Source organism: Ictalurus furcatus, chromosome 13, assembly GCF_023375685.1.
Source record: "Ictalurus furcatus strain D&B chromosome 13, Billie_1.0, whole genome shotgun sequence".
In the NCBI taxonomy this organism is placed as follows: Eukaryota; Metazoa; Chordata; class Actinopteri; order Siluriformes; family Ictaluridae; genus Ictalurus; species Ictalurus furcatus.
The window spans coordinates 14,716,213-14,730,170 of record NC_071267.1 but is presented as its reverse complement, the minus strand read 5'-3'; the positions used below and the strand labels follow the sequence as shown (position 1 = coordinate 14,730,170).

The window sequence follows — 13,958 nt, the reverse complement described above, 5'->3', positions numbered from 1 at the left end:
GCCACAGGGCAGTATTCCAGCATGATAACGACCCCAAACACACCTCCAAGACGACCACTGCCTTGCTAAAGAAGCTGAGGGTGAAGGTGATGGACTGGCCAAGAATGTCTCCAGACCTAAACCCTATTGAGCATCTGTGGGGCATCCTCAAACAGAAGGTGGAGGAGCACAAGGTCTCTAACATCCACCAGCTCCGTGATGTCGTCATGGAAGAGGACTCCAGTGGCAACCTGTGAAGCTCTGGTGAACTCCATGCCCAAGAGGGTTAAGGCAGTGCTGAAAATAATGGTGACCACACAAAATATTGACACTTTGGGCCCAATTTGGACATTTTCACTTAGGGGTATACTCACTTTTGTTGCCAGCGGTTTAGACATTAATGGCTGTGTGTTGAGTTATTTTGAGGGGACAGCAAATTTACACTGTTATACAAGCTGTACACTCACTAGTTTACATTGTAGCAAAGTGTCATTTCTTCAGTGCTGTCACATGAAAAGAAATAATCAAATATTTACAAAAACGTGAGGGGTGTACTCACTTTTGTGAGATACTATAATTGAAATGCATGTGGTCAAGTGTCTTGCGTGTGAATGTTTCAGACTTTGTTAAGCGTGGTTGTCACCTATGTGTGTTCTCAGTTGTGTCTATAGCATGCAGAGCCTTTCCACAAATGCAATGCCTGTGTGGTATTGAGTAGATTTACAAGGAACCCAAGTGCAATGCTACCTACAATATATTTTTTCACTTTGACATGTCTCTTTTTGCATTGCATGAAAGCTTTATAAAGATCTGAGATCCACATGAAACAGAAAATGCTTCTGATCCTTTATACTGCCCATTGTGTTGTAACCGGAGATTTCTTCTCCCAACATTTTCCCTGCCATGTGTTTTCAGACTGTACTTTGATGCTCTTCTCCAAAGGGTTCCTGGGAATGTGGAGTCAGCTGACTTTAGACTAGATTGGGCTGAGTTTCCATGGCTTATGGCTTGGACACATGCCAGCTCCAAGTCCTTCAGCCCAACAACACGAAACTAAAACACCAGACTCCTGCATGTGCTGTAAGTCTTCCCACTTCCTCAAATTAATGAAACCTGAACAATAAGGTCCATACTTTCCCACACACCCACAAGTATTGCCTTTATCCACAGGTCTCAAGCCAGCTGTATGCTGTAGTTCTAAAGGCGTGTAAGCCTTCATGTAATTCAAGTAATTGCTCAAAAGAGTTTCCATGAGGTTCAAGTCTTAACTGGCCATTTCTACCTATACGTATGTGATAAGGGGATTTCCTTTTAACCAAACTGCAGCACTTCCTCATTCCCAATAAAGATTAATCCCAGATAAGGACAAAAAAGAATTTATTTTTCCTCTTTTCATGCCATCACTCAAAGGTCACGGCTACAGCATGAATGTTTTGGCTGCTTGATTTCATAAACAGATGTAAGAGATCAATGCTGGGAATGATAAAGGTGTCCATTAACAAGTCATATCATTGTAAACCCTGACATATCAACTCAACTCCTAGAATTCTTCGATTTCTTGCAAGTAGCCGTTATCCCTTAATCTATTTCAGTTATTTGTACAATTTGTATGACATGCCAAGGTTACTCATTATTTTATGGGAACAAACTTAGCAAAACAAGCTGATCTTTTTGCAGATTTTATTGGTCATAAAAAATAAAAATCCAACACATGTTGGCTCATACCATTTTATTCACACAACACCGTTTATCAAAACTCTTTCATCCTGTTCTACAAAGTCGGTGCAATAATAGTGACAGACGAAAAGCAATTATTTCTTAGTGCTGCACACCACTGATCCACCGAGGTATGGAAACGTTATTTGTGGTTCGGTAGCATGTGGTTTGGCTATTTTTGTTTGAAACATCTTTTGAGTTTTGGCTATCAGTATTTGTGGTCTTTTTGGCTCTAAGGTGAATACATTTCCGAGTGCAGATAATTTCATCAGTGAAGATTCCCCAAACTGGTCTCATAGACAGAAGACTGGTAACAACCTTTTAGATTTTATATTCAAATACTATTTTGGAGTAAGACTTCCAATTAGATGTTGTAATGCAGGGGTATTCAGATCTAGGTTCCCTAACTTCACGACCTCCTTCAAGCTATGTGCCTTTTGTTTGGACTCATTTATGCTTTACACCTCAACCAGCCAACGTGTATTTATACAGTGGGTATTGCTCAGTTTGGGCCAGAATTACATGAAACAAAGTTATAGTCCCTGTTAAACAAGCAGTTTGTCTAGTTGGAAATCAAGGATGAACTGTTAGCATAGTGTGTACTAGCCCTTTTGCTTGTTTGGTTGAATTTTGCCCACTTCCATCCAACTTTAGCACAATCTAAGATGCTAAAATCTTAGAATGTTAAGTGGCACAGTTACGTTATACATCAGCTATTTGAGTTGAAGCTGCGCTCCTGAACATATGGGTGGCATGCCACTACTGTGACATCTCTCTTTAAGAGTATGCAGCTTGGCTTACAACTTCACACCCACAACCCAATGAAACAGGACCTGTCGGTAAACAATTCACCAACATTCTCAGCAATTCACAAGAAATCTTACACTTAACATATTCCAGACATTGTGCTGCACATTTCCACATGGCACAGTTTGACTCACTGGCATCCAAACAAGTGTGATTAACAGTTTAACTGTCTTTGCTGTTGACTTTCTGCCTGGCTGTTATACTAAAACATAACTGCAGAGGGATGACATGATATAAATAATAACACAAATATACCAAGCTTATTACAGTGATTTTTAAACAGCAAAAAGTACTATGTTAAAATATATGTAAAGATGTGCTATGTCAAAAATAAACCATATTAATGTTACACAATAGTTACAAAATAGTCCATTTGATGAGTGGATAGTCTTTGCTAAATGCACCTGAGGAATGAATTAATAAATGAATGAAAAATAATTTTAAAAAATAGATAAAAACCATTAACCAAGATTAATAATTGAAATATGATAGTAAAGCTTTTTGATCATACTTATTTATTTGTTTGTTTGCTGTTTGTACAATTTATACAGCACCTTTTTAACACTCACGGTCACATGAACCACATGTATGCAAACACAATCTCAACTACGGCACATTATATGGAGCCATGTTTATGGAAGCATTAATCACAATGAAATCAAACAATTGGGCTCAGCTTAGATGAATTGTGATAAGATAATTATGCCTGAATTGTGAAAACCATGTGTATCTTATCTTAAAATTACACTTGGGGCTAAAATGTTAGCATTTTTAAAATTTATTTTAAGATTCAAAATAAATCTTTTAAAAAGCCCCCAAAAGGCTGAAATTTACAGTATTGTCTTCAAAGGTCCTTTTTAAATCTTTGTCATTAATTATGAAACTACAGCTACATATGGGCGTAACCAAATAAGCTCCCATTATATATACATGCCAGCGGAGACCATTATTCCTCTCCGTTCTACAGAGTTACCATGGATGATGGATAATCTGTCGATACCAAGAGTATTTCACCTCTCAGTAAATATTATTAAAAGACTGATTATCAGATCCCATAACACTAAGAAACACACTATGTAGAGGTGATAAGGATTAATGATAAAGTTTATACAAGTCCTCAGAGACACCCCATGCTTATAATGTATGACAAAGGACTGACATGATTAACTGGTATTTAGCTGAAATGTAAACAGTGTATCAGTGTTTGTGTCATTCCCGACACTGTACTGGCTGCTACATGCCCACACTTTGAGGAACATTTAGTGCCTGTGCTGTGAACCTGGATTGTGCTATCACGGTCTAGCTCTCTGGCTCCATTGTACATAGGGTCACCTTGTTTATGTTACGCAATCGTAGTTAAAACACTTACTAAAGAAAATCAGATTTCACTGAAAACTGCAACACAAACGCAATTTCCCACAATTACGCCTTATCAAATGCAGCCATAATATTCTCTTTGGCCAGGATCTGCATAATGGTGGGTATCACTGCCAAATACATCAGCACTTTATTTCATCCATACAGCAACATCTTCAGTACACACTGCCAAAACACACACAAGAGCTATACAACATCCTAACACTAAAACAGACTAATTTTACCTATGGGGCCACCATTCTTGTTAGCATTATCTAAAAATGTCTGAATGCTTTACAGTGTAATTTATGTCATAAAACAGCTTAGACCACATGTTTCTTCATTTAGATGAGAAATCAGTATGTTCTTTATTGCATAAGACTGAAATATAAGCTCAGGGAAAAAGATATCTGGCCAGTTCTGAGTAAAATGTTCACTATAATTCTGTGTATTTATGCACTGACAAGCAGCAGTAGAAGACTCTATACAGTATAACTGAAGAAGTCTGATATACTGGCATGAGGGACCTCTTTAACAAAAGCCTAAAAGAAATGCTGCTATGCTATTTCCCATCAGACACTCAACTACTGTAAGTAAACAATACATTTGCATTAATAAAATTTAATCCCTCTTAAAGGTTGCTATAGTATGTTCACCCTCCATTCTCACAGAATGATACCCTTCATTTACATAACGTGTATATGTATTTGCGTCTGTTAGTGGGAATGTGTTGTCAGAGCATGAGGTCAGCGCAGGTCGGTGGCATTGCTGCTTTGGTTTAAGCTGGTCAGTGACATGAGTTCTGGCTGTGCTGTGAGCTCAGGCCGTGCTCTCTGAACCTGATCCAGCAATGCTGTACTGCCTACAGGGGAGCAAAACAGGAACAGATGCTGCAGAACACCTCCCGCTCCAACAATAGCGACCTCACTCAACCTCTCCCTCTTCTCCTTTTGAACAAACACTCCATACACATAAAAGCCAGTGGCTGGATTAAACCACTGCATAGTCGTCTTCTGCTCAATCTTTTTACAAACACCTCTCCAGCTTGAAAGCATGCATGCATGCTCAGCTCATGCCTCTTAGATTTCTGAAGCTACAGTACAGTGCAAAAGCTTTAAATTCATTTTGCCCATTAATTCGTTTACTCACTGTAAGCTTGTGTTACATTATCGATAGTGGACATTTAAAATGAAATGCTGTATATGCCTTAGACTGACACTGATGATTACAGATGGTTTTGACTTCATGCCTTCATGAAGATGTGTTTAAAAGGGGCTGAGATCATTTCTGTGAAATCCGCTGACTTAATCTGCAGATAAGTACAAAACCCTGTTACCCAATACAGCTCAGCATGCCTCTGTGTACATTATGTGTACTGAGATAGCATGTTTAAGCTACACAAAAAATGAACATGTTGCAATAATGTGTCAGTGTACTGATGGCCTAAGTAATACACGTCTCCAAACCTGCATGATAACATAAGTGTCCACAGTAAAAGGAAATGCAAAAGGTGCGATTTTAAATATATATAGCACTACAACTATAGACATAGTAGAGTAATTGTTGTAGACATGTAACACAATGACACCTTCTGTATCTACATCTGTTTAGTTGTCAAAATATTTGTATCTGTATCTGAATTCAGATTTGAACCCAAAGTTTAAGTGTAGCGTAAACTGTATAAATTTTTTTGTTAATTCATTTTTTTATTTTAACTTAATGAAACACTGGGAAAACAGAAACCCAGAGGCACAAATATCAGCATTGTGAATTCTTACTGTTCATCACTGCAGTTCATAATTAGTCTCAACTAGTTATGTGCACATGGCATTTTTTTCATAATCCTGCTCATGCAGTCATTATTTTTGTTTGCACATAATATTTTCTAACAATTTTAGATTGCTCTAGTTCTCGTTATACATATAAACAAACTAGTATCCTAAATTAAAGTACCATGGCCAAAAGCAGACAGTTACTATATAAATGCATCACTCAGTGAACCCTCCATATCTCAGGGTACAAGGAAGACCTGCAAGGAAGACGGTCTCTTCCCCTGGCTATCCGAACAACTGAGTCACTGGCTGTCATCAAACAAACAATAAAGACCTACCTCTTCACCAAGCACTTAAATTAGCACTTTGTTATGCAAAATATGTGTCATTGACTTGTGTGTTTTCATACTGGGTTTTTAGACTGATGGTAGTCCCTGAGCTAGTGAATCAGTACGAGGATGTGTTTATTGATAGGGACTGTACAGCACTTCTATAAGTCACTCTGGATAAGGGTGCCTGTCATATGCCGTAAATGAAAATGTTAATGTAAATGTACTATAACTGTAGACACAGTACAATAACTGGAAGCATAATAATTTACCTCTAGACATAGTATTGTAATTGTACGCATAGTACTATAACTGTAGACATAGTTCTCTTGTTTTTGTATTCACTTGTATTCACTTGTATTCATTTGGATTCATTTATTCATTCCAAATAATGTATTAATGTATGCAACTATGCACGTAATACTGCATCTATATAGTACTGTAACTGTATGCGTAGCACTATAATTTTAGACATAGTATTACAGCTGTAGACATAATACTGTTCCATTTCACTGGGTGGTTTATACCACACTATTATTTTAAGGGTCTGGTGACAATGTATAGATGTTAGGTTGATTACTGACTGTAAAGCCACAGCTAATCTGACTGTACACTGTTTCAGAATAAAGCCTTTAGAATAGAAGATATGAATGAACACAACTCAACAATAACAATCATTGTTTTCCCCACACATGCCAAATATTTTTTGCCCCACTTATACTCTACAAACAATGCCACTGGTGCAGTCATTACTCTAGACAAATTACTACTGAGCTCTCTGTCAATGGGAGGCAGTGAAACAACCAAAACACCTCTTGTGCTCTCGGCCGTCTTGCATGGCTCTTGAAGCCTACAGTGTGCATGTCAATGTGCTTACAGGCATTGCTACGTCCGTCTCCACAAGCCTTGAATCCTAATATATACTAATAAGAACACATTCTTGAATCTCTTTAGAAGTCAGAATAATGCTGACTACTGCCTTGCAACTCCCTCAAAACTACCCTGTAAATCTGAACTCCAAGTCAAATGGTGCACATCTCCTGTTTCAGAACTTCAGAGTTTTATTCAGATGTGCACCAGGTCAGCTATAAAGCTGACAGACTCAAAGCTCTGGCCAGAGCAGCAGGGCCCATGGGTGGATCAGGGAAAATGGTATCAAGCAGAACCTCAGGGATGAGATCTGGTTGCCTGCAATCCTTTGAAGAGCAGAAAGAGGTGGAAATAGAGGAAAGAGACAGGATAAAAACAAACACATCATGGATTAATTTAGAAACATTTTATAAACCACTCAGCTGCACAATAGCGTGAACTACACCTGCTGCAGATTAAACCTGAAAGGGTCTCTATTTATAAGCGTTTTGTATACTATTAAAAAAGTCATTCTTCTCCTACTGATTATTTTAAAGAGCTTAACACAATGGTAACAAAATGTATATGGAATAATAAGAGGCCTAGAATTGGCCTTAAATCCTTGCACAGACTGAAATCCTGTGGGGTTCTATCACTACCAGATTTTCGGTCTTATTTATTTAGCATTTCAAATGAGACTTCTTAGGACTTGATCAATGCTGATTCTCTTGTGTCATGGAGGGCCATAGAAGCTAATATTACTTACCCTTTACAGGAATATTGAAGAAAATCATGGTAAATTTTGGACCAATTATAAGTCATTCTATTAAAATCTGGAAAGAGGCAGAGAAGATCATGGGAGCTTCATGTTCATATAGTGAATCTACTCCCCTCTAGCATAATAGTAATCTTTATACTGGTCTTAAGATGTTTGTTTCCAAAAGCTGGGTTGAGTGTTGTATTTATACTCTAAAAGATTTGTACAATGATAAAGGTCTCAAATCCTTTCAGATTCTAAAAGATGAATTGTCTCTCCCAGGATTTTAATTTTTGTTGTTGTTGTATTTAAGATTGAGGTCTGCGCTGAGTTCCCTGGTCCACTAGGGTCAGTCCTCACCCTATGATAAAATGGACAGATTCTAATATGGTTTGTAGAGGTTTAGTGAGTACAATCTATGAATCACTTCTGGTACGACAATATTCAAATATTCCAGTTATGGGTTTGTGGGAGAGACAACTTAACACAGTGATCGATTGGGATACTGTCTGGGGAAATTGTTTTGTTACCTCAAAGAACCCAGATCGTCAAATGATAAATTAATAGTAAATTAATATATAGGGCATATGCCACTCCCTGTTTGTTATATAATATGAAAAGTCTGACCCTTTTTGTCACTTGTGTAGCAGTGCAAGTCCAGGTATCGGGCTGGGCAGTACAGCTAAAAAATGTATCACGATGTAATGTTTCATATCATTCTGTATCGGTAATTATTGATAAATTTGAATCTTTTTTAAACAGCACTGTACATGTCCGGAGCACTGCACATACACACTACAAATCTCTCGCAGCTTGTTTCTCCGTACTTGGCCGGGACGTTTTTTTTTTTTTGTGCAAAGCTTACACACAGTGGTGTTCTGATGTTGGTCAGACAAAAAGAAACCAAAAAAACTGCCATACAGGTGAACTTACAATATCCTTTTTTATTCACAATCTCCTCACAAGAACTCATTTTCGCATGTGTTCGTGTGTTCTGATGTCACTTGGCGATGATGCCAACCGAACCACACAGATACACAACTTGTTATTGGCTGTTTGCTTGTCACTCGCAGCACATTCCTTTATCAAGGCATATGATAGGTTGTTTATGATCCAGAGACGGTGCATGCATGAGGGATGTTTATGCAACAAAACTTCATGTCTGTTTACATTTTATCGAGCATTATACCAAACATTTTTTATATTGTTACTGATAAAGTTGCACCGTCGATAAATGCCGATACCTGTTTATTGCCCAGCCCTAGCCATGTACATATATGCATATGTTCTGGGAATGTTTTCGAAGAGAGTCCTTCTGGTCATCTGCTCAGGATGTGCTTTCAGATCTTCCTGAGAGGACTCAGATCCAAATGGACCCACTGCTTTTTCTTTTACTCGATTCTGCATTGTCATTGACAGTTTATCAGAGGAAGATCCTGTCATCAGCTCTTACTGCTGCTAAAATAGTTATCTTAAAAGTGTGATTTAATCATCTACCCCAGCTATGTCTACCTGGCTGTCATATCTGATGGATATTGCGCTTTCAGAGTGTACAGCTAAAGAGCATGGCGCCAACTGAAGGACAATACAATTTTGGTTAGACCTTATTGAGGCTCTATCAGAGCTTTTGAGAGTTTAATTGTTCTTGGTAACCCTCTGTATGTTACTTTGGTTATGTGTATTCGTTTGTCTGTTGCTTGTTTTGTCAATACTAATGACCTTTTTTTCTTTTTCATTTCATGATCCTGGGCAGATCTTGGGCTTTGTTGTATATAGTTATAATTTTACAAATTATAATAAAAAAGAGTCACAAAAAAAGTAATTTTTACGGTTTTCCATGTACTCTGTAAGTTTATAACAGAGTGTAGGCATTTCCACTTCATCATAAATCCTGATATAATTAGCAACATCTAGAAATCAGAATCCATGCATATAAAAGCTTGTTTCTGTGAGCAGTGTTATAATCATTTAGCTTTAAAAAATACATAAACACTGTCTTTGGATTTTTGCTGCTTTCATGCAGCCAGTTGGTGTTCATTTGCATTGTTTTTTTGTTTTGTTTTTGCTTTTTAATCTGATAAACTGGTGTCTGAGCATGTGAATGTGAGTCACTGTTTGGTTTCTCCATCCGTTATATCAAATAAAAATAAATGCCTGATGTAGAAGAAACCAAATCGGGAAATCTTGAAACCCACTTAAAAGTATGTACATATAGTGGTTAAAATATATAAATATACACAGAGACAGGAACTGTAACCATTTTATTTGGCTGCTTACCTTGTTTATAAGTAAGCCTTTGATTATTAGAACAATAACTTTAATTAAAACAGTCTGTTTTAAATTTTTGACTATCAGCCATACATAAGATACTTGTTCCTCTAAAGATTACTTAAATCAGCATTTTAGGGAACTAAAACCTGTACAGATTTTACTGATCTGATTCTTCTGTACTGTCAGTGGGACGATCCCTGTTTAAAAAGACAAGTCTTTCAAAACCCTCACACCAATTTCTAGTTAAAATGCAGTCTGTATTCTCACGGAAGCTCAATTGCATCTGTTCGGTGTTCTGAAACCTTTAACATTTAATTAATATGTATCTTGCATGCATAACACTCAATAACACCCTCGTGTACAGTCACTATTCTTTGCAGAGTGTGCCAGAGCTAATGGTGAATAATTTCCCCTGTATAAAAAAGCCAAACCCCAAAATTGCAACCAAAGCCCAAAGATTAAATGACAAAACCCACAGTTCAAACCATATATTTTCATATGAGCTTGAAAACTAGACCAAATAGCATTAATCAACAGTGTAGGATTCACACCAATTATATAATTCAAATAATTATTTAATGTGAATCCTGGCATAAGTACCATGCTTCGTCATGGAAGATATTACACACTACTCCTCAAAATGCCAACCCTCTGTCCATCCTTTCCCTCCCTCTAGCTTCTCCTTGTCTCCCTCTCATTCTTATCTCACAAACACAAAATTCACAAAGGCTGTCTAAGATGCCGGGCTCCTGACCACAACAACTGCAGTGCTGTTCCTAACAGCACCCAACTTGTAAGAACAAGTCATAAAATAGCCAGACTACTTACGGCACTGAATCATTCTTATTTGTTAAGGGCCCCTGAACTTCTGGGACAAACATAGCTTGGCTAGCTTCGAAACAGAACGCCAGCATGCCTGTCTCAGCAAGTTGACACAAAGTTTGAGATAAACAGGAAGTTTTGTGGTAGGTTTCACTACATGGAAGATCTCAGAATATTTTCATACTCAGTGGTTAAGATCAACTTTGACCATTGCGATTTAGTGTGCCATTTGACTGCTGACTTCCTGTGATCAGCCTTGATGATCCACATGACCCACTGAGTTCAGAGACATAAAAGGCCACAGTAGTTTTAATATTTCAACATGTCTTAGTCTTGTAAGCAGTTCTTGTTTTGATATCACTGTAAGTAAATCATTGACTCATCAGGACTTTTTATGGTTATGCAATTGCGTAATAGGGAGGTAAAATGACTGTAAACTGCCAAAGAATCCAAGATGTTCAAAAACAAAACTGGAAGTCACTTTAAATACAAACAAAGATGGATTGCCATGTGGAATGGTTTCTGGGAATAATCAAACATCTAGACCTTCACAGGAAGTGCAATTATGAACTGAAAAATATATATGAAAGCCATTATTGTGGAACAAACCAAGTCTTGTTTCACTGCAGAGTTTGTTTTATACATGCTCCACTAAATAGTAGCTCCACACGGATACAGCTCATTGTAAGGGTGTTAAAAATCCTAAGGAAGTACTAACATTTCTGTTTTCCTTTCTTTCCTTATTTTTAACAGACATAACAGGTTGGTATTGATTATCCTATAGCCATCCATCATGACTGTCAGCATCCAGTCCTGGAGAAAGAGATACACCAAATTCAGCCTGCTACGACATTGGTGATTAGCCAATAAATTTAATCAGGTGTAGTAAATGAGATAAAATTTAAATTCTGACCCTCCAGGAGAGGCCTTACATTATCAGTAGGAAATAATTCTAATCCAAAACCGAAGGCTGGGAGCCTGGGCAGGCTCTGAATGATGTAGCTGAAGATAATGCACTAGGATAGGCATTAAAAGTTGGCCTGGTGGTGCAGCGGGTAGCATTGCCACCTAACAGCTCCAGGGTTTTTGAGCTCGGATTGAGGTGAGGTGGATTGGCTAGGCTAAATTACCCCTTGGTGTGAATGAGTGTGTGAATGTAATGTAATACGCCTACATCTCACCTGACTCATGCTGTGCAAGTCTAAAAGTAATAATATACAAGATCACACCAAATCTCAGGCGTATATTGAAAAGCATGCCAAAAATTCTGAATATGTAATGCAGCACTTTAGTATTAGCCTAGTCTACAGTCCACCTCCTGTCGATTACAACACTAAACCACAGGCATTTACGAAATCCCGGGACAAAAACTGTAACTTTAATATCTTCAATAACTACTGCTGACATACTGTTTTTTTTTTTTTTTTTGGTGTTTTTTTTTTAAGTGAGCATAAATAATGGGACAGCCCTGCTGGGGGGAAAAAATAGAAGCCATCACATAAATTCTAATGGTTTCCACTACAAATATCATTACAAAACATCAGCTAACCATTAAAACCATTACCATTACTGGTCCTTAACGCAGTATCCACTAGACATAACATCCCACAAATAGAAGGCAACAGATTAGCTACTAGTAGAGACCCACAGGGACCATTAGAGTTTCCATTAAAAGCAATACAACTCCCATTAAAACCATTACAGATTCCATGAGGGGTTTCTACTGCTTTTTTCCAGCAGAGAGAAGGACATTAAAAGTCTCTTCACATCCACTGAACGCATGTGGGAATCACGGTAAAACAAAAATAAATAAATAAATAAATAAATAAATAAATAAATAAAAGAAACATTTAAAACACAGCCCGCTCTTTTGTAACCATGGTAACTGAGACTCTCTAAACAGCCTGCTAAATTCTGTCCGAACAGCACGCAACTCAAAGTCCAAACTGCAGACTCAATCGCTTACTATTTCGACATAGTGGTAGTGTATAGTGTACAGCACACTGTTTGGGACATAGCCTTGTTGTTCTCGGACTGCGCTCCCAGCAGAGCTGTCATAGATCTGGCTGATTCCTGCATTAAATTAGCCTCATTAGGAGGATGAGATGAGAAGTTCTCGAGATGATGGGATAGAGCAGATCACTCAGACCATGGTGTCGAATAAAAATACAGAAGAATGAAAATAAAATGAACATAAACGCATACACCTTAGAGGGATGCCTATTACATGTGGCATGTAAAACTTTCCCAGTGCTAAATAGCAGGATATTTACCTTTATAGCTACTGACCTTAAACATGTAGGATTGCACTAAAGTCTGCGTTCGCGCGCATGTTTAAACTTGAACTTGAGCGTCTGTGAGCGTCTGAATACATCCACAACCACTTTAGAGTGATCACTATCAGCACACAGTGATGGAAAAAGTCATGTTCGCTTACCTTTGTGCTTGTCCATGATTGTAGAGGCGGAGATGGACACTCCGGAGCTCGCAGAGTCGCTGGAGCCGAGTAAAGCGAGTCAAAGCTCTGTGATAAAAGATGAAGGAGAGGGAAACTCGACATAAACACTCACACACTCACACACACACACACACTCTCACACACTCACTCTCACACAGTCACCCGCACCCGATTAGTCTCTCTCTCTCTGTCTCTCTCTCTCTCTCTCTCTCTCACCATCAATCACAGAGTCACTTCTCCTTCTGCTGCTCTCACTAATTATTAAACCCCCTGAGAGCAAAACTGTGAACTCGAACCTCAGAAGTCCAAACAAAGATAAATGCTAGTGTATAGATTGAGGACATTTTGAATGTTTGAGGACATTTGAATTTGAGTTATTATGATAGAGGGTGCCATAAACAGACCGTGTGAGACCAATGCCTGCTGAAAAAAACTACACAGAATTTCTAATGATTTCCACTACAAATGCCATTACAAACCATCAGCTAATTATTAAAACCATTACCATTATTGGTCTTTAATGATATAGACATAACATGCCAGCAATAGAAGGCAGCAAATTACCAGTAGAGACCCACAGGGACCATTACAGTTTCCATTAAAATCAATATAAACCATTACAAATTCTATAAGGGTTTCTATTGTTTTTTTGTTGTTTTTTTCCCCCTTTCCCAGCAGGGTTTCAAGGTCTCTGAATAAACGGGGAGTCACTTCTCCCCAGGATTAACCTGTCAGGCTGGCCACAAGTTAACGTAACTAGTGCCCTATTTGTGATTATTTTACTATTGTGCTTAGCTGAATATGAACTTATGTAAAACTTTGGTCATTTGTGCCAAATCTGT

At 38.0% G+C, this 13,958-nt stretch overlaps 1 protein-coding gene across 2 annotated transcripts in view; it reads right to left on the bottom strand.

Moving 5' to 3' along the window:
- Positions 1-13,361, bottom strand: part of afap1l2 (actin filament associated protein 1-like 2) — a 36,752-nt gene extending 23,391 nt beyond the window's left edge. Inside the window, exon 1 of one of the 2 annotated variants that reach the window (XM_053640317.1) lies at positions 13,096-13,361. In XM_053640317.1, coding sequence (XP_053496292.1) covers positions 13,096-13,111 — 16 coding nt within the window. In that variant the 5' untranslated portion in view covers positions 13,112-13,361. The other variant, XM_053640318.1, reaches the window with a different exon arrangement.
- Between the last annotated feature and the right edge of the window lie 597 nt (positions 13,362-13,958).